General features: G+C 40.0%; 1 protein-coding gene across 2 annotated transcripts in view; it reads right to left on the bottom strand.

Moving 5' to 3' along the window:
* The window catches only part of PLPPR5 (phospholipid phosphatase related 5), a 232,785-nt gene that overhangs the window by 42,462 nt on the left and 164,231 nt on the right, over positions 1-26,092 (bottom strand). Inside the window, exons 5-6 of one of the 2 annotated variants that reach the window (XM_055724447.1) lie at positions 21,207-21,281; positions 2,543-2,731 (exon numbers count right to left, since the gene is read on the bottom strand). In XM_055724447.1, coding sequence (XP_055580422.1) covers positions 2,543-2,731; positions 21,207-21,281 — 264 coding nt within the window. Of the gene's footprint in view, positions 1-2,542; positions 3,000-21,206; positions 21,282-26,092 lie in introns of those variants that run through there. The other variant, XM_055724448.1, reaches the window with a different exon arrangement.

The following is a 26,092-nucleotide window of genomic DNA, read 5'->3' as shown; positions in this document are numbered from 1 at the left end:
GAAAGTCACTGGAAAGACTCATTTATTCTCTAATTTTAGATTTTAGACCAACTTCATTAAAACTCAGTGCAATGGAGCCATTGATTGAGTCACATTAAGACAACCTGGGTTACCTTGAAGCACTCTATGGCTCCAATTCAACAAGCTCCATCTTTCAAAAAACCCCAAAACCAACAAACCCAAAACCCAAACTAAAAAACAGATACCCTGAACACCAAGGTAAACACTGTCGCACTATCTCCAAACTCCAGAAACAGCATTAACCCCACACAACAAACTAACAGAAAGAAAGAAAAAAAATTTTTTCAAAGCTCTCACAAATCTTAGTATTTAATAAACTATATTCCATGACTATAATGATTTTGGGGATTAAAAAAAAAAAAGTACAATTTCATTCATAGAAATCCATTTCCTTCATTGGTCTACATTTGTATCTTCACAGGCAGGAATATGGATTTGTTACACATTCATTTTTGTATTTCATTTACAGACAAAACCCCCAAAAATTACACAGAAAAATTTATGTTCAAGCTGTCAGATGAAAAGCAAATGAAATTGAAAGAAATCTAATTCATCTCCGAAATCTTGGGAAGTTCATCTACTGTTAAAAGCATTTAAGTTGCTTTGGTGAAAGTATTACCTTCACCACTTCTCTCAATGAAAAGAACAAGCAACAGCAATGTCCATATCCTGCACAACTGAACAAGAGCCAACTCGTGCAAACGCTGAGTCCAGGAGGATTGCCACAGGAGAATCGGAACAGAATTCTGTCTAAAGCCTGGAAAATGTTGCATTTAATAATGTTAATAATTGAACTTAATGCTGTTGAAGGCATGGCGGTCCAGGGGCTGAATTCTCCATTACAATAATTTTGTTTAAAAAAAAAATGCAAGACAGGCACCTGCAACGTGGTTTTCCATGCCCTGACCTCCCAACGTATGCCGTTTGCACACAAGATTGGTGACTGGGAGAGGAAGCACAAATACCATTACATTCTATTATTAGGTTTTTAGCAAGGCTGATTACAAGACTGCCAACCCAAAACGTCATGTGTTTTCTCCAACATAATAATCTAGCATGCAGGAAATGAATGGAAACTACCTATCCATTTTGCTGACACATTAGGAAAAAGAAATGTAAATCATGAATATCTGACAATCTTCATAATTTCCTGAGCCAAACAAAAGAAATAATTTAAAATCAAAACAAATATCACATGCAAACAACAGAAAAGCATCACAACCAAAAAAACCTCCTTTGAAATCTCAATGGCATTTGGGGGTTAAAAAGAGCAAACAAACAGGTAATAAAATGGTCAACTAATTGATGTACAAATAAAAAGGAAAATGAAACCAAAAGGCTACATAACATGTTTTGCCAAATGATATAGTTCAATCCCTAGAAAAAAAAAGAACAAAGTTTCAAATACTAAGGCTGAGCCTGACCATGAGGGTTTTATGTTGGATACCATCTGAGACCTCATGGCGCTACAACGCAGAAGGGAATCGTGTCTGGGATTACCATAATATCACCCTGATTAAGCTTTCCCTTCTCATACTTTTCTTATTTTCCTGAAAATTAATTAATCAGTGAAACTAATAATTACCATTTTAAGACACCTCTTATTGTAATTTTTTTATTATTATTCTAATGATTACAGCTGATTAAAATAAAGTCTTTATAAGGAGTTTCTGTATGTGTAAGTGTGCATGCACCTGGAGAGTCTATATATAATCCATACCCCATGGTTAAATATTTCCATTTCATTCCCCCCCTGTCTTTGCCCCACAGTATGGTCAGGGATTATCAAATGATGCTAATGCCCTTGTTATCTGACAACACAAACAGTACATTCAACAACTTGAAGGGAAGACATCGCATTGCTTTTCCCTCTTAGCCGTTTTCCCCAAAAGTCAAAGAAAATCAATGAAATAAAATTCATTTTAGATACACCTATTTAAACTTGATTGACAGAAGATCATGTTCAATTAGAGACACAGGTTTAGTTTGCACACACATCAGTAACTGTGACATATGGAGACAACTAAATCAGGCACAACTGCTCCCTGTTCCTTGCACATATCAGTTTTACTTTCAAAAACCTAAACGGACAGAGGGGTTTTCTAATTAGTAGTGGGCAAAATATTAGTAGAGTGGTTGCTAACAAGTGGCTTTTCCTCAGGTAGCCCGTCTACCTGCAACTGAGACACGTTTCGAGAAATAGAAGATTGCATTTACCAAACGGAGTCGAACGGGGCTGGCAACACGGGCACTAGCAGTTACATAAACCGGTGCTAAAAATACACTTCAGAGGCGCGGGGTGGGCAGCGGCTGGGGTACGGGCCGGGGCCGGGCCCGGCAGCGCTGCTCGCCGAGGCCCGCGGGGCCAGGCTGCAGCCCCGCGGCGCCGGGAGCGCGGAGGGTCCCCGCCGCCGTGCCCACCCCAGAGCCACCCCACCGGCGGCGCCGCTCCGGCCAGGGCCCGCGGCCCGGCCCAGCCCAACAAGTTGCCCGAGTTGGGGCGCGGGCGGCCCCTGCTTACCACCAGCACCGGCACGCCTGCGGTCAGCGAGTAGAGGAGCACCGGGGGCACGGCGCTGCGGTCCTCCGGGCCCGGGTAGGGCTTTCGGTATGCGCCCTCGTAGCAGAAGAAGCCTTGCACGTTGACCGTGAAGGTGTCCGTGTACTCGAAATAGTAAGCCAGCATCACGGTCCCTGCCATGATCACCATCTGGAAGTAAAGCATGCTGGTGAGCGGAGAGGGCACTCGCACGTACGTGGGCTCCGGCGGCCGCGGCAGCCCCCCTCCCCGGCGGCGCGCTCCGCCCGCTCCCCGGCGGCATCCACCGCGGACGGAGGCGGCTCGGCGGCGGGCAGCAGCGCGGGCAGCCCGCGGGGCGGGGAGCGCGGGCAGGGCAGGGCAGGCGGGGGCCCGGCCCGCCGCTCACACCGGCTCCAGCGCGGCCGCCGGCTCGTGTAGCGGGCGGGCGGGCGGGCGGAGCGCGGCGGCGAGAGGGGGCGGCTTCGCCCCGCCCCGCCCGGGGAGCAGTAGCCGCGCCGGACCCCGGCCCGGGCGGGGAGGGGGGAGGGAGTGGCGGGCGGAGGCTCCGCACCGGCGGTGAAGGCCAATCTGACAGCTCCCCGGCCCCGGGACGGCTCCCACGGCACGGCCCCGCGGCCGCGATTAGTAAGTAAACCCTCCCCGGTTTCCCCCCGCCTCCGGCGGGGCGGGGGTGCCGCGGTTCCCCCTCGCCACACCGACACACGCACCTGTGTGCGGGCGTGCACGGGCGGGGGAGCTCCCGGCGCTGCCCCCCGCCGCCCCGTCCCGCCCCGCCCCTCCCGGAGCCGCTGGGAAGCGCCGGGCGCTCGGCACCGCGCAGCCCCGCAGCCCCGGCCCCGCCGGCAGCCGCAGCCTGGCCGGGCCCGGCGGGCAAAAGGATCGGCCGGGGTGGAAGGGCCTCAGCATGGAAATCCTCTTGTACGTGGCTAGCTATTAAAGCAATTTCTGGCCAAAGCTTTTGTTTAACAGCTATAAAGAAAATGGGTAGCTGCAGACGAAGCTGTCTTCACCCAAGTAACATCCCAGAGTAAGAGGACAGTGTGTTCCAGTGCTGGGAGAAACCTTATACATATGGACACAGAAGAGTTCCACTGAAAAATACACGTATAGCATGTATGATTAAGAATAGACCACTGCACCCAGCACTTGTAGGGATTCACGCATGTGCCAGCTCTAGTCTGGATTCCCAACACCAACAGATAAAAAGTTAAAAGGTACACACCCACACACCCATCCCAGTATGTTATGTGTCCGGGAAACTGTCTTTAAAGGGACACCATAGCCTTAAAAATTCCACTTGGCTTACTTAGTAAAGGCCATTAGAAGTAAGAAATGAGATCTGATCACCCTGATTTATCATTTTTCTAGTGTTGTACTTTGGCTTTAACTGTTCGTTTTTTTCTCCATTCTGGAGAATTTTGTTCATACTCAGTGATGTTAGTTTCCATGCATTTATTTCAGTCAGCCCTTGAAGAACACACTCCTCATGCCTGTCTATTTTTATGCGTTCTTAACATACTTGCCAGAAGACTTTACATCATGTCATCGGCGTTGCGCTCACCAGACTTCGCTGGATAGCTCCCTACCTCCGTGAAAAATACATAGTGAGACATGAGACATCTTGTGGTGAATTCTGCCTAGCACAGAGTTTATTTTCTCCATTTCCTTAGAACAGCCCAATATCCATTACCATACACACATAAAAATCTTAATTTCATCCTGGAAGTTGCGTACAAATACCCCCATTGTTAGGATATGAGGCCTGATCCAAAGACCAAAGGCAACAGCAGGACTGCAATGAGCATGAAGCTCAGCTCTTCAGTTGTATTTGAGTAGATGCTTCAGGGAAACACTGGTGGCATATTTCTTTCAAAAACTGGCATTGGGGAAAGTCAACCTTTTTCCAGTAACCATCTACTAAAATACTTCTGCATTTTGCTATTGCAAGCCAACTTCTTTTTGTGGCTATACCAATGGACCTATTGCATATAGGAATTAGAGGACATAAAAAGTCCTGGGTTTACAAAGCTTTTTTGAAGCTACTATCAAAAACCATGAAGGATTTTGGATCATAGATTTTGGAAAGAATAGGTCGTATAGTCCAACTACCTGCTCAACACAGGTCCCATTAGACCAGGTTGCTCAGTCCACTCAATTGTCAAGTATCTCGAAGGACGGAGATTCCACAGCCACCCTAGACAACCTGTGCCAGTGTCCAACCCCTGACATGTAAAACATTTTTTCCTTATATTAAGCTAGCATTTTCTGTGTGCCATCCTGGACCTGCTGCCTTTCCTCCTGTCACTGCGAACCTGTAGGGAAGAATCTGACTCTCCCTTCTCTACACCCCACCGTGAGGTAGATGTAAACAATAGCAAGAAATGTTCTTGGCCTTCTCTCATTAAGGCTAAACAAAATTAATAGCATTGCTGGTGGTATGGGAATACATCTGTATCCTGAGTGCTTGGTTTTTCTGCTGATACACAAATGCTAACAAGTGTCTGGCTGCCATTAAATGAAGCACAAGTACAGAAGGTCTTATTAAGGAGCATTACAGTGAAAAGTAATACAGTGTCTGTATGCTTTTCTCTTACTCTGCAACAGTGACATTATTTAGGCTGTAATAGGTAGCTTCCAATCATTTAAAAACATGGTGTGCAACGGGCTGGAATAAATCTATTAGATAAAACAGTCACTTGTATTATCTGGCTCAATCTAGTGCCTGTGTTTCAAATACTACAGGTGGGTGGACCAGCCATTTAATAGTTACAAACCAGAGAATACAGAATTTAAGTAAAGGAAGAGTCTTAAAGGCAGCTTCGTTGGTAGTCAGCTCAGAGTGATCTGAGGCAACTCAGGTGACCGATGGAAAAAAACAAAGATATGAAAATGTCAGGATCTGGTTTTCATTAAAAAAAAAAAAAAAAGGTAGGCGAATTGACTGATTGTCAACTTGATGCTTCACTGAGGAATTAAGGGAATTAAGTATTCCATTTCTTCAACCTTCAGTTTTTAGAGTGAAGATCATTAGGTGAGAAACCAGTCAGGTCACCTTATTGAATAGCAAGAGGCTCAACTACAGAGTAGATGACCAGATGCCAAAAAACATTAAAGCAGAAAGTATACTAAAATGTCAATTATTTTTTTCTTTTAAAGCTCTGTATGATGGCTTGTGAAAATAATGATAAACTTTGTCTTAATTTTTATACAGGTAAGGCCTGCTCTGGTACTGTCATCCTTCCTCAGTCCATTCTTCCTCTTCTGCCATTTTGAAGATATTTTTTTTTCCCTTAGAACAAGCCTGAAATGCTTGCTTTCTTGCAGTTGATAAAGTTAAGTTAAAATCTGAATTAGCTTCTGTCTGACTTGCTACCAGGTAAAAAACATGGGTGTGCTTGACAGTTGCTACTGTTCTCTTCATAGAAATCGACTGTTGGACAGTGTAGACTACTATTTGGTAGAATAATGAAGGGTAGAATGCATAGGTAAGGCAGGTCCAAGCTGCACAAGATGCTTAGAACATTACAAATGCAAAAAGACAATAATTGCTTTATTTTAATCTCATAAACAAATTCCCATTGTTGCAGACATACTTTATAAGCATGGCCTGCACACCAGTGGCATGCCTTCATGAATATGCAGTTAGCTGATGAAGTAAAACCAGAGCTATACTTTTTATTATAATGAACATTATGTTTATTGGCTGCACAGTTGAATATGCAAACATGTATTAAATCAAACAAATAGAAGCACAGAACACAATCCCCAGTGACTAATGCAGCCAGCTAAATATATTCTGCAGTCACAGTATTCCCTGCTCATTTATAGCAGTGACATGCAATGACAGCAGAATGGCAGAGAAAAACCCAGAACCAACAACTTTTGTTTGAGAAGGCTATTGGTAAAATTGTCAGTTGAAATTCAGATGACAGACAGACTGGTTTTGAAATTAACTTTCTCGGGAATAATGCCACTGATCTCAGAGCAGGAGTTCCCCTGATAGTCCTTATAGATTTATCTTGTTCTTTATGTTTGTTACCTAATTTTAAGTGAAATATCAGCTCAAGAGACAAAATGTAGGGCAGGCAGACAACACGAAACCTTAGCTGCACTGTTTTGCAATACTTTGAAATCATGACCTTCATTACAAGGAGATATTTCTAGTTCCAAACCAAATTCACTAACCTTTCATGTGCTTACATCACCACTTTTTATAGTATTTTCTAGTTATAAAATATTGCTGTGGCAAAAGGCAGTAAAGAAAGCAAGCCAATCCAACAAAGCCTTCTCAATGGGAAGAAAACATGAATTGGTATAAAATCATCCCACTGTTTTTACCTTTCTCTTTACCTCTTTCGTGCTTTATCAGAGTGACAGCAGCTGGCAACTCCATGGCTGTTTCCCTGTTACATCTCCGCACTACTACACTACACCAGCCCTTTCTGAAGGGCTGTGTTGATGACAGCAGCAGGGAAGAAACAGAATGAACTGAATTTTTAGAGACCTCCTGGCTTTATCCAGGAAGAAAATTAGGAAAATCCCTCTAATTTGGCAAACAGCAGGAGAGAGAATTACTTGCATACAAACTTTAGAAGAACATTGTATAATACTTAGTTATTTGATGCAAGCTTTATTCTGCCAATATACAATGGCCTCTTCCTGTGTATTTAATAACCGATATTGTTAAGAGATAACTAAAAGGACATTTTAACTGTTTAATTAAATTGTTTAATGATATGCAGTGATTTCAGTCCTAAAGCCTGGGGCATTTACAGCTAAAATTCATGCTTGTAGAACCATCCTAATGCAACAGAAAAATAGTTTTCTAGCAGCTGGAGTAGAACCAGCACAGAATCAGAAATGGAGGCTTGCCCAGAACACTTGCAGTGTGATTCAAACAAGTTAGGCACCAAATCTAAGTTTTTCGTATGGTCTTAGTATGTCTTTCATAGAGAGACAACTCCGGTAGGTGACTAAGCTCCACTACATTAGGGCAGGATGAATCATCCTCTGAAAATGTCATTCATTCCATCCTAAGAAATACCAGCCTCTGATGATAGCACTTGCAACAATAATGAAACAAGCCTTGATGACTAGCTTAAGACTTAGCACCCTTATTTTGAAGGGCTCTAGTGAGATGTGATCAATTTACTCTTTCAGTTGCACATAGCTAAACTGGCATCAAAATAGGAATTAACTTCTCAAGAGTCACACAGTGAGAAAAAAGTCACATTAGTAGCAGCAGTAGCAGCATAAGCATTAATACTGCATTTGTATTCCAGTATTATGTAGAGCTGGACCCTATCTCCATAGAAGAAAACATTTTGCCCCAGAAAGCTTGGACATCTCATACATACAATGCAGTGCAAGTATATGAGAGAGCGAGCAGATGGAGATGAAACAATGAGGAGGAGGACAAGACAACAATAAAATGATTGAGCTTGATATAATGAGTAACAATCATAGCTTATTAGTTGACTAGTCAGTGTTTACATCAATAAGATAATCAATCTTAAAACTGCTTGCTACCTTCAAATTAAGGAGTACTATTGCATGCAAGTTCTTTATAGATTAGAACAGAAATTTGGGATGCCAGAGGGACACCATGTACCTAAGGGATGTACATTAGCATATATTAGGCTGTATTAGCGTATCTACCACTACACAGTCAAAATAAAAATACAGAGCACAGTTTTGTCGATGTGAAATTAAATGAAACACTTATATTTGAAAGCTCAAATAATAATTGTTTAATCTTACCCAAGATAAACTTAGGGAAAAGCCTACCTCCTAGAAAATTATCTTTATTGGTAGAAATGTTTTCTGTAACTGCAATGTTGCACAAACTTGACTGTAAACTTGGTAATCTTTGGCATAATCGATTCAATAAAAATCATAAGCTCAGGCTCTTGGAATAAGACTTCCTTATCTCATTCACCCATAATATCATCATTCTTACAATTTCTTTTGATGAAAGAAAACTCCTTTCTGAGTGAATCAGTGATACCTTAGAAGACTGATGCAGCAGATTACTGAACAGTAGCTGACATAAGCAGAGCCTATTCATGGTGCAGTAGTCAAGTGTCACACAGACCTGTCCTGTGCAGCACACTGTATGTATCTGTACAGCCAGTTTTGTACATAATACAAAATTAGTTCAGATGTTTGTACAATGCCTGAAGGTTTTACAGACCAATCCTAAAATTCCCTTTACATATTACTGAATTAATTTCACATATTTGTATATGGCAATTTGCTGCATTGCAATTTGCCTTCTCTTTTGTACATTTTTTATTATAAAGTGAGACTAATTAATACAATTTATCGGCTAAACATTCTGTACAGCCATTAAGGGGCTGTGCTTCAAGTAAATGTTTGTCCATTCCTCAAGGTTCTGTGTCATCAGTATAAAACTTTAATCAATCTGAAAACACAGAAGTATGAAGGAAGGAAATGGTCAGCCCATCCAGCCACATTTCTGTGGTTACTTACGCTCTCACCCACAGCTTAGCTGCCTGTAGGAACTGGACTCTAGCAGTCCCTAGTGCCTTTATACATACTGTAAACACATTGCTTGAAGATCTGTAAGCAACAGCTGAAGTTACCAGAGAGATGGAGGTAAACTTCTGTTTTAACTGAAGGAGACCTTGTTCATTTGCAGGAAAACTTGTGTGAAAAATCATGCTCAGTCTGCTTGCAGGGTTGATGTTTTATAGCCTGGTCTCTACCTGGATGAATCCACTCTCTCATTTTTAAATTCCACATTTAAACTAAAGTATGACTAATTTTTAGCTCTGCACATTTGCCATCATTATCTTTTGCTAATTCCATGACTGGGGAACAAAATATTCTGAAATACAGAGGAGGGGAAAGGTAAAACCATCCAAAAGTGTGTAAAAGAAATTAGACTGTACTCTGCATAGAACTGTGAGGGTTGCCTTCTGAGACAGGATTCCTCAATTTAGGGGCAGCTGCACAGTAAAACTTGCAGTTATCTCTTTCCATAACCAAGCCTGGTCCTTAACAATTGTATCATGAACAAGTAGGGTATACAAGATTCCAAAGATAATTTCGGGCACAAGTCTGTACGTGATTTTAAATTAACACACTAACTTTATCTCGAAAGGCAAAGAAAAATACTCTAATATCATAAATTATGCACCATAATCACTACATACTTCCAGCTCTAGTTATCATTTAATGTACGCAGCTCATCCTGGCAGGAGTCCAGTACATCCTCTGTAACAGTTTCTGCTGGAGCCAGTGGTTCAATGGAGAAAAAGGAAAAAACAAGCCCACAGAATTTAGCAAATAGAATTAGACACTCTTCATTGCTAGCAGGTAATTGTTCAACAAAGCTAGAAAAGGAGCTGATTATTTTCTTAGATTACTTTGAAAATTTAAAATATTAAAAATATTTGAAGTCTAGTTCATAATACTCATCATCTCCTAGCTCTTCTGTACCCTGGTGTAGCCCTCAGCATTAACAATCCACAGAGCTGCAGGAAACATGGGTACTGCACACTTCCATTCAACACCAAGACATGCATGTTACATTCATGTTTTCACACACATCCTTTCTCTGAAAAATGTGCTTTCTTTTATAGCTTGTTTATGAGGATTCAGTGAAGACAGAAAACTCAAGAAAGAGCAAAACTTAAAGTCTAGTGACAAAAAGTAATCAGCTAGAAAGACACAAAGCATTCATAGAGTCCTATGATACCGCCATGAATGACACCATCACCAAGCCAGTGAGGACAGACCTCACAGGAATTTCTTATACTGATTTGTGTCACAAAGTCACATTTTTCATGTCTGCTGCAGGACAGATGCCTCTGCACTTTGAGAAGCCCCTCCTTCTGCAGAACACTGCCTCTACACTATCCCTTCTGGTTACAGGGCTAAGCCCACAGCAGGACTAAAAAGACAACCTTTGTTGAAGGTATTAGGCCTGCTCATACTGAAGTTAGTAACTGTGTTTCTCCAAACAACTGGATTCCTACAAAACAGTCATTGCAGGAATCATCCATTTCCATTCATCACTATTCAGATACGTTGATAGGTGGAAAGTATCTCTGTCCTTGGAGATACTCAAAACTTCACTGAAAAGGCTGAGAGGACCCTGACCTGAAGTTGGAGTCAGCCCTGCTCTCAACACATTTGTGGATTACAGGACTGCTAGGAGTCCCCTCAAACCTACATTTTTCTATAACTCTGTGAATTACTTCTAATTTACTTCAACCCATATATTTGCAGTCTTTAGTCTTAATGATTACAGTCTATTCTAATGGTGATTCACTGCAATTATTGTAATTCACTTGATTGTAATTCATATCTAAAAATAAAATCATATTTTCTCTAAATTGGTGAATTGGTATGAAGTGAAACTGCCCATCCACTTCACTACACTGGTAGCAACAAAGATATCTCTTAATTTTCCCTTTTCTAAAGGGACAGTCCTACACACACACACACATATATAAGTGTATGTATATCCTCCAGTAAGGTGCTACATAAAACATGTTAGAGGATTGGTCCTTAAAAAAATAACCTATGGGGCTACTCCTTTGACTTAGTCATCATTTCTCATCACAATTACCTTCCAGGCAAAAAGCATACTGTCAAGCATTAGCAGGAGACTCAGGAAGGCAGCAAGGAAGGAAATAGTTGAAAAGTCACTTCTGAGAGACATAGCAACAGCATTTTCTGCTTTGAGAAGTGAATCCTGAACTGCAAGGAGCAGCTGGAAAGGTAAAGAGCCAGAGTAAAAATAAAATAATAAATAAACCAGCTTTTAAAGATCCTTTGTGTTAACTTGCGATTGTTGGTACCATCAATTACTAATAACGAAAGCTTTAAATCTCTTTACTAAATAGAACTTACTTGAGATTGCTTCTCATTTAAAAATACTCTGTATTTAATAAATTTTTAGACTAAATGGTAAGAAATTTATTAGCTTAGAATATGAATATCACTGATATAATAAGGGACACTGTCAAATTATTATGTAATAAAATAGATGCTTGTTTCGTTAATATGCAACTCTACTTTGATCATTCCTTTTGGAAATCCTTACTCATTCAATGCCTTATTCATCCAGCTAGCCAGCTTAACTCCAGACAACCAACTGTACCAAAAGAAAGAAGCGGCAAGTGAACATGTGGGAAAAAATGATAAAAGAAGGAAAAGTAGGGAGAGAGATTTGTGCAAGGGTGCTTTTACAAAGTTGGCAAGAACATCAGAAGCTAAAACTACAGGTTTCTTGTGGGAAAATGCAGTAAGTGGGGGATTCTGTAGGCTCCTGTCAGAGCAAAAGGATTAAAAGGTAGCAGCTCCACAGCTCAGGCAGGCAGCTAGTACGCTGGCATGACAGCAGGACAATAGGAAGAGCCTGATTATGCACAGGCAGCCTGGCTCTATGTGGGCCTGGCAGGTGGTAGAGGGTTAAGGCGGCCATACCACTGGAACAGAATCAAGGAATATAAAATATCCTAAGGATTCATTTCAGGAGAGGATTAATTGATACCTGCTAGAACTGAGATCAGTATGTCTTTTCTCTTATGACTACCTAGTGACTTTAGTCCTATGGCCTTAAAGCGTTGTGCAGTTTTTATACTTTTCATAGTGCCAGAAACTGTTGTTCTTTGGAACATATAAGGCTCGTTTACTTTGAACTGACTGCTGTGTGGTAAAGCTGTAAATATGAAGTACAACTGCCTCAGGAATAGGAAGACATTATAATATTATTAGTGTTTGCTCTTTCCTCCCCATAAGAATTCTGTTGATTTAGAGAAATTAAAATCAGTAGGAGATCTGAGTACAGAACATAAGGGCTGCAGAATCAGATTCTCACTAAGCCAGCACAAAAATTAACCTTTGGGAAATGGAGTGGGCAGTTGCTAAAAAGATACAACCATCCTAACACACATAATTTTTATGGCATTAACCTTTTCTTCATAGAGCAATGCCAATATCCAGCATGCTGAATACTGCTTCCACAGTAACTAGGACAGTATCCAAATTGGATTTAAGCAAATTATTTAGCTTATTAGGCATCCTAATGTCCAGTGTTTAATTCCATTAGAAATATTTAAAATTTCAGTTAGGGGGGAAAAAAAAGTCATCCCACAGAAATGGGAAGAATATCAGATTTATCCCAGCTGACTTTGGCATTAGATACACAGCCAAAGATAACAATAAATTTAGGAAAACCATGTATGGTGTATTATGTATGACTCTAAAAAACTACTATCATCCACACAGGTTTTAATCATGCATTCTCTACTTAGTATCTCAACTGTCTTACAATAACGTTGTAACTAGCAGCTCCAGAAACAAGGGTAATGAAAATGGGGATGCAGAGCAGCTTTTGTTGTGTAATCTTCCCCATGTCTTATAATCTTCCCCAAAGATAGAAAAAAATCTTGGAAGGAGAGATTTTCATTGCTGTTGATACACAGCAACTGTATCTTACTAGTTTCAAGTAATGAATAGATACTTCTACATAATCTTTTAATATCAGTTTTCAAGAAAAACATCACCAGTGGGGGTGTTTTAAAGAAATACAGAGTAACAAGACTTATAAACCCATCAGATAGTTTTGCTATACAAGTTCTTAGAAAAGACTTCCACTGTCTAAAAATATCCCAGAGAGAAAGGAAAGTTTAACTCCTTGTTCATATCCAATAGGTACAGAACTTACAATGCCCTTCCTTCTAGGATAGCCAGCAGGAGGGGTAAACCACAACACATTCACTGGATGCCAGGTATGTTTTTTCTCCCTGCATTTCTCCTGAGCAGGGCTGGGAAAGTCATTGTATCAGGGAGAAGAGCAAAAATTCTGGAAACCTCTTCACCTTCAAGACAATTACAGAAAAAAAATCTTTAATGAATTAGTTTCCCTCAGACTAGAGCTTCCTTGGATACTGCTGTCCTTGGCATCTTCTCTTCCTGCCTTCCTGTGCTTTGATCTATTTCTTAAAATGGGCATTATGAAAAGCAGGAGAAACAGTACCTGCTTCATGTTACTGGCTACTACAATCACATTCAGTACCAGCAGGTGAAGATGAACAAGGAGGAGAAGGTGGCTCATTTCTGCAATGCCTGGGGTGAATGACACAACCCTTACTTACTTGCATCTGATTCTCTATTATGCAAGTCCTTAAACAATTATCTGCTACAGTGAAATTGCTTACTAGGGTGTTACTGGTTTATGAAAGCTACACTCAGAAATTGCTTGGGAAGATTACATTACAAATAAAGAACATTTATTGAATTACTATGCTTTATCCATTTCAAAGAAGAAGCAGCTTGCCAATGCTTGCCTTGTCAGTGGAAGACATTAAAAAGTTTCATTAGCACAATTAGGGCTTTTCATCAACGTCAGTTCTTTCTCCCCTAGTTGCATTGCTCTCAGTGAATGATTAGTGTTGAAATCCTCTTCTCTCTGAATGCTTATCATCCTGTTATATATGGTTGGAAGTTTAATTTTTCAGGGCATTGTCAAATAAAGTGTGTTGCTATTCTTGAAAGTAAAATACTACACAGATAGCCAGAGCCCCCTGGGGACTGTATCTAACAGTGGACTATTCCTGTCTAGCAATGATGGAACAGATATCTATTGTGGCACATATATTTTTCATTTTAAAGAGTTACTGAAATGAATTACAGAAATTGGCAACTGAAAAGAACTGTGAATTACTTTCATGTAAGGTAATTTCTGTCCAAAAGCTATTTAAATGAACAGTGTAGTAAATATAGGCTAATCAATACGTGGCAATAACATTCACAAGGGTTAGATTCTAAGCAGGTAAACTTATTTTCACAAAGGAAGGGAAGACTCTATTGGAATGGGAAACTCACACACAGTTTCTAGAGATGTATTTCCCTCCACACTCTTTGTCAAATCATTGATACATCAAATTCAGCAAGATTTTAAAAGGACCAATTTTTTTTTTTTTTTTTCTGTTTTTGGAATGGGGTTAAAGGACAGCCAGTCATGACAATTACTCTTTAAGATGATCTCTATAACATCTGGACAAATATAATGACAAATACTGTCCAAGCAATTCACTTCCTAGTTCAAAGCTTGTGATTTTCCCTAAAGCAACTTCTTTGTGCCAGCTGTTATGATTGTATCTGAAGCCATAAACTAGGAGCGGTTAATGGGATGCAAGATTAGGAAAAAAAAATCATGTCCCCAGTTCAGATGCTCCAAGAAATATGTAGGATAGACAAAAATATTTTCCCCTAAGTCAAAATTATTTAAAGGGCTACTTGTAATTGAAGGAACAGCTTTCTACCAAGCAGCGAGCCAAGGACAGCCAAAGTCGCTGAAAGCTATGAAGTGGGGTTTTCAGTTACAATTTATTTATTTACTTTTTAATTGTTTTAAAACAGTTTTCATTTTCTTACAACATAATTTAAAAGTTTAATATATTTTAAAATTATTTTTTGTTTTTATTATTATGATAGAACTGCCTTTCATAATCTTGATACTTTTTGTAATTCCTTTCAGGACCTTCATTTTGCATTCAAGTGGCTATGCAGAGCCTGAAGAGCTAAATCATGGAGAAGACATCAAAATACATAACAGTATTATTAGAAACAAATCTGCATGACATTTTAATATTGTATTTCCCTGCTCATGTACTGTTTCATGTCACATTGAAAAGAAGAGTTATCAGGCATCTTACTCCATACCTAAAGGGGATTACAAGTCTTGGAATGGGAATAAATATACAAGTAAATGAAGAGCAACAAATATACTTGTTAGAAATAGAAACAACATTCTATTCATCTAAGTGCAGACTCCAGTATACATATCTAGTGTTTCACTTCAGTGCAATATCTTTAAGGTCCATTGAAAAACAAAAATACTAGATTTAAAGAAAAAATATATTTTGAGAGTTATAAATTACAATAGTGATTAATAAGTTGAGATTTTGAAGACTGCCTATTTGGATGGGAGATGTGAAATGCTTTTTATTTACTTCCTTGTTGGCTTTCTGGTGTCAGCACAAATTTACAAAACTGCAGTTCAGCCATTCATATGCAACTAGTTTCTGCTTATGCTAAATATCTTACTGGCCAGGTTTTAAGACTGTCAACAAGATACTTGAAAAAGAGGAAAAAAACTGGTAGCCCGAGAAAATTACACAAGAGAAAGATTATAAATAATGTCCTTCGTTGGCAGAAAAGAAATCCTTGGAACCCAAAGGGTAAAGGAGAAACTAAGATTGACCTCCTGTTGAATCAGCTGTAAATTGGCTGAGCCATCTTGATTCTCAGCTATGAGAAAGCTCAAAATTCAATGGAGAATAAATTGCATAGAGAGCTCTGCAGAGTGCATATCCAAGGCAGAGATAAATGTCAACTAGGATCTCCTGAGAAGCATGAAAAAAACCACCGCTGTATTGCTACAAAAAGTATCCCCAACAAAAGCTAAATTAGGACGAAGCCTATCAGTGTTAAGCACGGTTGAGAGCTCTAGTCTAAGAAGTCAGAATTCCCTTGCACATTAAGGTAAATTTTTCACCAAACTTTGATAGGTAGTTGATGAATGTAAGTAATTCTGAAGTACAGAGAAGTCAATATTCTTACAGGTACTTATATTAATATATCTGCCCACTGCCAGAGTTAGGAATATTCTGGTTCCTGCATTCAAAAAGGGTAAGTTTAGTAATTCCTAAAAGTTAATACCAGGTGAAAGAATTATACCTTGTCTAGAAATTCCAGTGAGTATCTTTATATGAATGAGTGGGAAAAAAGAAAACCATAAAAGCCACATAAAATAGATTGTTTAAATAGTACCAATTAATGCTTTTAGTAGGAGAATGCCTAAGCATAACATTGCAAAAGTGTGCAAGATTAGAAAGTTTGCACCTGGTGATACTAAGTAGTTACAAGATTAGTACAGTTACATTTAGGGTAGTTAAGACTGAGTCCCGCCGGCATTTTTGATAGCTAACTGCCATGTCTAAAATATCTCCATTAAAGAGCGATAGCTAAGGTTACCTCACAGCTGTTACTTGTAAGCATACATGCTAGAAAAAGATACTTCACTAAATGAGTGAAAATATCTCAGGGCTTGCAGAAATAACTCAGCTTTTGCATAAGAATGGACAAGGTAGAAAAAACTTAGGTCAAAGGAAAATTGAACAGTATTCTTGGACAATAATTGGCCTTTAGAATCTAAATTTATGGTCTGCTATGATAGCTGCATGAGTTGGTACTTCTGGAGAAACTAACTTCTGATATTGAATGGCTTTGAGAAGATTAATCTCAAAATCTGATGCTTACATTAACTTCTTTAATGGAAAACGTACTAGCAGGAAAACAATAAATAAACAAGTGCAGCAACATACTGTAAGAATTCAATGTCTGATATGGAAAATATTTAAAAGACTGCATAAATGATGCCTTGAACCAGCAGAAGCTCTTGGCAGCAATAGCATATAACAAATGTTTGCATTGATCAGGTTCTGCCATGTAGATTCAGTTTTTGGGCTTTCAACCTCTTACAGAATTTGAATTTTTTCCTCTAGCTTAGGTAGTCAGATACAAACTCCTAGTTCCATCCACTCAGATCAACAGATAAAAAGAGATTAATCTTTTTGAATCAGACTAATGAAAGTATCTGGAACAGATGACAGAATATCCAGGTGCATCTTTTCTATCTGTGAATTGAAGAGAAGAGAGGTTTTTGGAAAGGTTAACAGTAGTATCTTACAAGCCTGCTCTGTAAAGAAAAGCTGACATTTTGAAAAGTATAGAGTTTATTATCACCAGAAGAATGAAGTCTACAGACACCCTGGTTTTCTTACCACTGAAAGTTTCTGTACATCTTATCTGTTTAGATAATTTCTCTCCCAAGGTTAGAAACAAGTTAGGAAACAAATTCCACTAAATATTGCTAGAAAGGCCAAGAGCACAGAAGCTGGATCTACTAAATAAATAAATAATCTCCTGATGTAACATCATTGCTTAGCAGAGTTGAGCCTATGCTTGGGAGCAAAAGAAGTGCAGAAAACCTTCTTCTGCCTTGTTGCAAGACAGAAACTAATCTTAGAATTTCCCTAATATAAATCATTCTCATCTCCACCTTTTCTTTTGCTCCTAACCTGCAGGCTACTCATGAAAAAGTCATATTTTTCTAAAAAAAGTTAAATAGAACCTAACACGTATGTAACTATTCCCTGCTGTAAGTTCCAGCAAGCACATTCACACCTGCCAGGGCTAAGGTATTTACTGACCTTCATGTGGCTTTAGCTGTGCTGCCCCACACTGTGCTGCCCCTGTTTACCTCCCAGCCAGGAGTGCTGGGCCAAGCCCTGGCTGAGAGCTAAGCCCCTGCTTCCCAGCTGCTGTAGAGCTCAGGAGAAAGTGCTGCCAGGAAATCAGTGCCATGGAGAGCAACGGCATCTCAGACACACCTCTCTGAGAAGCAAGCTAGGAGTTGTGTACAGTCCTGTGTCATACCCTGTATCCCACTTAAATCTTTTCAAAGTCCCTAATACGCAAGTCAATAAAGGCTGACAGATTCCCAGGAAAGCAGATTTTTTCTGTGTCCCATGCAAAAGAAACTCTTGAAATACAGGCTGGCAAAGCCACACACAGCCACTTACTACTGTGCCTCTGCAAATAAACAGTTTCTCTGACAGATAGCCCAGTCTTATAAACTTTGCAGACACATCAGGTCTCTACAGGCAATCACCACCAAATGAGAGTCACCACTACTGCCACTGGCATCTCATGGCTTCTATTCCCTTTTATCAGTATAGAGGGCTTGATTTTGTGGCTGTATGGCTGCAGATACTTGAACCCTTACCTGATACCTTCTTTTGCTCTCCAGCTGCAACTTAAGTGCACGTGCAATTGTTCCTTTATCACATCTTTTATGTATGTGAATGGACTAATTTCTTCTGCTAGAGAGCTGAGGAACATACAAGGAATTTTTTAAAGGAAAGCTAAGAAAGCTCACAGACCTTTTCATCACCCAAACACCTAAACCCAGGTGCTCAAATATTGCATACTTCTCTTACCCAGTTGCTTTAAAAAAAGAATTACAGCTGTTACAACATTTGGATCACTTTTTGATCCTGGAGAACAATGATAAAAAACCAAATTATTTTAGAATACAGTACTGCTGCAACCTGTCTGTTGACTTCTATCTGTGTGTGTTATCAAATGTGGGTGTAGAATTGTTATTCAGATTTTACAAATAATGAGCCAGAAGTTGAATAAGGCTAAGCAATTCCCCCCAACATTTAGGAATAGAAATCATGTCTCCTGATCCCCATCTACAGCTCTAGCTGCTCTGTACCATCTCCCTAACGACTTCTATGACATAAACTTACATAACAGTATCATGAAATCATCAGTTTTGGATCCCCTAATGCCATTAGATTTGATGATACATCTTGATGCTGTCTCAGTATGACATAGCACAAGCAAGAAAAGCCAGTGGGTCTGCAGTGATTTCTGTCACAGTGGATCACAAACATTACTTGCAAACAGTGAACATAAATTGCCAAGTTACAAAATGAGCTGAAATGATGTGACAGAAATAATGCCAGACAATGAAGCAATTTTCTATCCACATGGAAGCAAATTCCAAAATGCGCTGATAAAAAACCACTGTAATTTAAAATGCAAAGAAGAAAGACCTTATGGAGGATGAAAATTTCTTCAGGAAAGGTCACTTAAGTCATAATATTTACACCGTAAAAAACTTTTCTTTGGCATGTTGCTATATTGTCCCTCAATTTGTGACACTGCCCACTCTCTGTTTATCAGATGTCTCTAAATGTATCAGAAGGATCTAAGCATCCTATAGCAACCAGAACACCAGTTTCCCAGTATCAGTGTGAGGTAAGGAGGTGGATACCAAGACACAGAGTCTAGGAACTAGATCCACAGAGGGATCTTAATGGTCCTCAACTTTTACTTCTTTAGTCCAATGTTAAGCACCACTGAAACCCCTGGAACTGCTATCAAACAGGCTGAGTAAAATCCAGGTGTAACGATGCCCAATGCCTCAGACGTAAGGCCCAAGTGGTATTTTCAATATGGCACAGGAAGTCTGTGGTTGAACAGAAAATTGAATGCAAATGTCCTACTCTCCCTCAGCCTAAGCAATGTTTATCTGAAGATGTTCTACTTTGATCTGCAGTCCACAGAATCCAATGGTACCAGTGTGTATGAGTAAGTCAGGAAGTACTGTGCTCAAAATACAGTTTAATCATTTCCCTAAGGTTCCCTTATACCAAATCAGCTGGAAACCTTGCATGAACCATCAAGACTTTTCATTATAATTAGCATGCATTAAAAGAAAGGCAAAATGGTGCCTGAATTTTACACGTGATCCAAATGTTTTGGATGTAGAAATGCCTTAAGATAAATGGGAACAAAACCTCTGCCAATAGAAATGGGCACAACTACCCTAAACTGAGTTACCAATGTAAAACCTGCCATATGAAGAAGTTACTTTCTCCTTCACACCAATATTTTATTGGGTTCCACAAGATTATCATATATTTCTTACAGCATAGTTTTGTCCATTCTCTAGAAGCGAGTTTGCACCTAGCCAGAAATGGGACATTTCCACACCACAGGCCTTGCATGACTGCAACGTATTCATTTACACCTAAACGCTAGCACAAGATTTACTACAGGGATTAAGGGGCTGTACCTGCCAGCCTTACAAACTTGAATGCAATGAGCATGTCCCTCGCCACACATCCCGTTATGGTTGTGCAGCTTCTTTATCCATACCCCTCTGGATCTAACGCTGGCTAAGCTAGCTTTAGCATAATTAGGTTACTAGTGGGGATATAGCCAGAGCAGCCAGGCTCTCCAAAATCCCTGCAGCTGGCCAGTTTTGCTGAGTTCATGGTGGGGCTGAAGTAAGCCACCTTAAAGTCAGATCAAATAGAAACAAATAGATATATGCTGTGCTGCAGCTCCAACTCCACAGCAGGACAGACATAACTGGGGTAATTTCCACTATGAGCATTATCTACAAGCATCTGAATAAAGAAAAGGAATTGTTTATAGTGCCTTCAGTAAGAATAGTCTCAAAAATAAAAACAAAAGAAACACAAACTGGTATAGATGGTGCTTAAGTTACTCAATATGCATTATTCCACAATGTCTAGGTTCCTCAACAACCTTGAACAACTAAAGTAACTTTCTGTTCCACTGTTTCCTATCTTTAAAATGAAAATAATTATATTTACCCTCAAATGTAAGGTGGTTTAAGAGTGATAAACAAAAAGAATTCTAGACTGATGGAGTTTTACTATCAAGATTTAACTTCCAATATCTATATGGGTCCAGCTCAGAGGTACTTCACTCTCCTGGATTCTGGCACTTCGGAACATCACAGTCACTTAAAATGAAATTGCAGGCATAGGGATCCCCCTTCATTCCCTCTAATGAAAGAACTGGGGAAAAAGAACTGACAGCATGGGGGCAGAAATTTTTTATTCACAGCTGCCATAAGTGATTGCCAGCTAGCAGATAGCAGTCCATGCTGAGATAAACATAAATATGCTGGTAAAATATAAAACTGCTGCTGCTGCGAGCGTTTTCTTAAAAAACACACCCAAGAAAGTAGAAAGTATCTACAGTGTCTTCTTACCTCAACTAATTTGAAGCATGGCAACGTCATGTAGCTTCTCTGAGACTGACATCTGCTGTTTGAAATCATGTTCACCTGTGAAAGAAACAGAGTAGTGTGTCCATCTGTAAGAGGATAGCATTGTTTAGAATACTGTGCCCACAGCAAGCCGTGAAAGTCCTGCTTAAAACACAGGTTTGTACCAAAATAAGGAATGGTGAGAATTACAACAGGGAAGAGGACTGTTCATGTGTGCTCCTTTATTCCAGTATGAAAGAGCTTCAAGTTAATTTAGACTTCACTATTTTGTTAAATGGATTCCAGCCATTTTTGTTCCAACTAATGGTATCTATACGAAGACTTGTGTTAGGTTTTATTGCCTATTGTGTATAATTGTGTATATTGTGTATAATTGTTTTAATTATATCCCTGCATACTTCAACAAAACAAATCCTTTATCGCTTTTCAGCAGAGCTTTTCTAATTCTATGGACTTCAAATAAATTTTAGCATGTTCTTGGAGTTAATACTGGAAGGCTTTGCTGAAAGGGCATTAGTCAAAGGCTTAATAGTTTTCAAAACTAAAATTTTAATCTACCAGGCTTCTACAGAACAGAGGACTAGAAGGAACTACCAAGCTTGTTGTCTTGCAATCACAGTACAGTAGATTTCTGGTTCTGAAGGATCCACAGAATATTTATTCTCAACACCACAGCTACAAAAACTTTCCTAGTCCCTTACAACAGATCTGTTGTTACAAATAAAACAAATCAAAAAGCAATAACCACCTGGAAGACAAACCTACACTACTAATCCCTACCATAGCAAAAGAAGAGCAGAAACCAATGCACTGGTGGAAGTGATGAACCTAGGAATCAGCCCATGACTGGAACAGTGAATTGACGAAAGTCTCTAGAGGAGCTAGCATCTTCAAGAATCAGAAAATTCTAAATGCTGGGCAGGCCCTCTAGATTATTCTCTTCTTTCTTAAAACAAACAAACATCCACTAACCACTATTATGTTGATTATTTAAGATTTTAAACTCTAGTTTTAAAAGCTTCTCTCCTGTCTCTTCCTAAAATATACCGAAACAATTAATCCTTCAGCCCTTTTCTGTGTTTCTCAACTGTGCCCCTTACTGTTCTTCATTTCTGTCTCACCATTTACTCCTCTTTTTATTGTTCTTTCCTTTCAGTCTCCTTGTGTTCCCCCTCCAGCTTCTCTTTATCCTTTTCACATACTCCTTTTTCCTCATTCAGCTTTTCTCATGTAGCACATCTTCCAGTATCTTGCATCTCCTTTGCTCTCTTTCATGGCCTCCCAAATCCATCTTTGATTCCCTTTCTTCCTCTGATGATTTAGCAAGCTGTAGCTGACTCCTTCCCCCTGCCGTGCCCTGCCTGTGCCTGTACATGTTTCATACAGGGCTTGGGGCTGAACAGTCCAGGAAGCAGCACACTAAAGAGAAGAGAAAGCAGATGCTTCCAAGCAATATCGGAAAAACATATTATGCTATGTGTGCGTGCAGCCTGGCTCCCAGCAATGCACTGAGCATCTTTGATGCTCTCTTCCCCTCGTGGAGGTGGCTGAGGGAGTCTGACACTGTGCCTTCCTACCCTTCTGAGTCGGTTAGTAGAAATGTGGAAACAGAGCTGTTGCTCTGTTCAGTGAGACTTGTGCATGCACCAGCTGGGGTCTCCCTGGGAGCTATGAGCTTTTCAGCTGGCACCCTGTCCCTCTGGGCATTTTTAGCCCAGTCTTTGGTGCTATCAAACACAGCAGTGGTTATCTGCATTCAGCTTGCGTTTATCAGAAGCAACGAACAAGAAAATGTTTCATAAGCAAGCAGTATGGCATATGTTCTTGAAATCTCTCTCAGATTGTTAAAGGCTGAACTTATTTACCAAGCAAATAGAAAATGGTGGCTCTGCTGTTGATCAGTTTACTTGTTTGCATCCGGGGCCAAACTCTGCTGTTCATACTCCATTCAAACCCTCACTCGGGCAAGAGTCCCAGAGACTTCTTTACGCTCTGTTATACAGTTACATAATATAACCATTAATATTGCATATGGAGATGTGCATGCACAGCTACTGCACATTGGGACTACAGGCTCAGCTTATCAAAGAGACACTAACATAGCAGTTATTTATTATTTATTGGCTGCTAACAGCACATTGAAGAAAAGAGAACAAGCTCTGCGCATTAAGGACCAATATGTGGCTGCTCTTCAGCTGTTACCTCATGAACAAAAAGGACCTAAGATTCATCTGCTTCATCATAGCATCAAAGGAGAGACATGTTCTTGTTAATGTCACACAAGTATTGCAGATGGGTGTCTGCCAGTGCCTAAGGCTCTCAGTGCACCAAAATGGGGATGAACTGTAGAGCCTGAGGTGTGTCCCAGAATTTTCTTTTCCCTAACATGGAGGTGGACACAGGTTGGAGCCTGGAACACCCTTTACACAGGGTAAAAATATACCATATGTGAAATTGCCTTTCCAGAGGTTGCTGCTATGAGTTTAGAGGAGGATCAGTCAGTCTGAGTGAGGCATCAAGAAGTCATCTGTGAGGGCATGGCTGAAATGCTACAAGCAATCCTATAAATAGCTCTTGGGAAAGAATTAGTTGTTTCAGTCATATGAAGTCTTTTTATGTAACTAGTTACTAGGCAGCCTATGAAACAGTTTCTCTGGCAGTAGCCCACTGTATGCATTAGGCAGCCTGCCTCCCTCCAGCTGCTGTTCTGGGGGTATGCCTAACAGCAGCCTACAGGATCACTTTCCAGACAAGCCTATCCCTGCCACTTGTCATCGCCAATCCGCCTCACTGCTAGACTAGGGAGTTATGTTCACATCTGTGCTTTTGTTAGAAATACTGCAGGCACACACCTCCAGGAGGAGCTCTGGACAGCAGCGTTTGACTGAGCAGCAGGGGTCCGCTGCAGCTCTGAATGACGGCCGGCTATGAGCCACAGGTGAATGTCACACTTGGCAGCCATAGGCTGAACATCCTCAACACACACAGTTGTTACACACATGCTCTCAGTGCTTCTGATCCCATTTGGATCAAAATTCATTCCATTTATAACAAGCCTCGGCACCTCTCCTCAATATGAAAGAATTGTATTCATGTTTCTAGGGTGATTTATTTTTTTTAACTTTTAACTACGAGACCATGGCCAAAACAGCAGAATGATTTTACAAAAAGCAGTCACTGCCCGGGATTTTGCCTGGAAATAAATTCTATATGTGATTTCTAGGCATGCCTACTGGCTCAGGTACTTCAGGTTCACAGGGAAACCACCTCTTTTGAATCTGACATGAGCAATGGGCTCTGGTAACTCTAAACGACTTTTAATGTAACTAAGATGCCTAGAGTTTAAGGACTTTCAACATTACTCAGAAATAGAAGAGGAAGCACTTGGGCTCACAGCTTGAATATGACCTTAAGTGTTTTATTTATACCACATTTCTGCCAGAGCCACAAAATGAACTTAAATGCCCTTAGTTCTGAAAGGGAGTCCCCTAATCTTCTCACTGTTTTACTACTTGTATTATCCATAGCTTCCATTTGTATGACTGTCTTCTGGCATGCCCCTTTTTTGGTGAAAGCCAGTGTGAAGGCAATTTGAGAGCCTGGTGCTGCTCATCTTCCATAGCTTGTTATACAAGTGCCGAGCAGATCTAAGACACTACTGTATCATTACAAGATGTCTGTTCCATCACAGGTTTCCCTGTAACTTAGGATTCAGCTAGAAATACAAATGGCATATTCTATTTAATTTGTCTCTTTCCATTTATGGGTGAAGTTCACCTACACCAAGGAAAAAGTGCTTATCAATAATTCAGGAGGTGTAAAGATACACTCTGAACTAAAAAAAAAAAAAAAATTACTAAAATGCAAATAAAGCTCACTAGAACTATCTGTAGCACTTATACTCCACAGCGTGGTAAAACTGTAGTGACTTGCCAGGAGGTAAACAGAGAATGTGTCTGGGGAATGTTGGATTTGTCAAGAAAACAGGAAAATAAGTTCACTGTGCTAAGAAGAAAGCAAATCTTCATGATAGGAAACCATTTTTATGTGCCAAATCTGTATAGTCTTCCTAAAGGTAATGGAAAATGGAGAAGATGATGACATTTTAATGAAGAAAAAGAGCAAGAAAACAATGAAGATACTTTCCTCTGAGATACTGACATTTATTTTTATCATTTGTATTATTTATATCTACCTACTTATCATCAGTGTCTACTTGTAAGGAGGGTGAGTATGCCTCATGAATGTAAAGCATGAGAGCTTAGAGTTTGTGGGCTAAAGGATATTTATATACAGCTTGATCAATTTTGCAGGATGAACTGGCTGGGCGGTCTCTGGAAGGTTCAGATTCTCTGCCTAGGTTGATAATCAACATACTGAAACACACAAATTGGTTTGGGCGTGGCTGCAGCTGCCTGGGGAAGCCTTCAAGACAGTTCAAAATTCCCACCTAGATAGTTCCTGTACCAACTAGTCACTTAGCTGTGAAGGTGGCTAAGAATTCAGTCAACCACTTTGTCTCAAGCTAGTCCATTGCTTCAAATTGTCTACTATTGTGTCTCTGCAGATGGCCAGGCTGAGAGTTCCTGCACCAGCCAGTGTATTTGCCTTGATGAGCACAAAGGCACAGTCCTGATATCCAGCTACACAAGAATTACAGTTACAGTGAAAACTTGAAGAGTTTCATACTTACGACATAACTCTTTCATATCTCATACCAAATTTCGTAACTCTTGTCACTGCTGAATTTAGTTGGAGTGAAAAAAACACTTTTTAAAGTTAATTTTTACAGTAGTTGATACTCTACTCATAGAAAATACAGTCGGTGAAGATCTCTCTTTTTATTTTTGCCTATGGTCCAGCTACCT

The sequence above is a fragment of the Falco cherrug genome, chromosome 12 (genome assembly GCF_023634085.1).
Source record: "Falco cherrug isolate bFalChe1 chromosome 12, bFalChe1.pri, whole genome shotgun sequence".
Lineage (NCBI taxonomy): Eukaryota > Metazoa > Chordata > Aves > Falconiformes > Falconidae > Falco > Falco cherrug.
The sequence above is the reverse complement of the archived record's forward strand: the minus strand, read 5'-3'. Positions and strand labels throughout refer to the sequence as shown.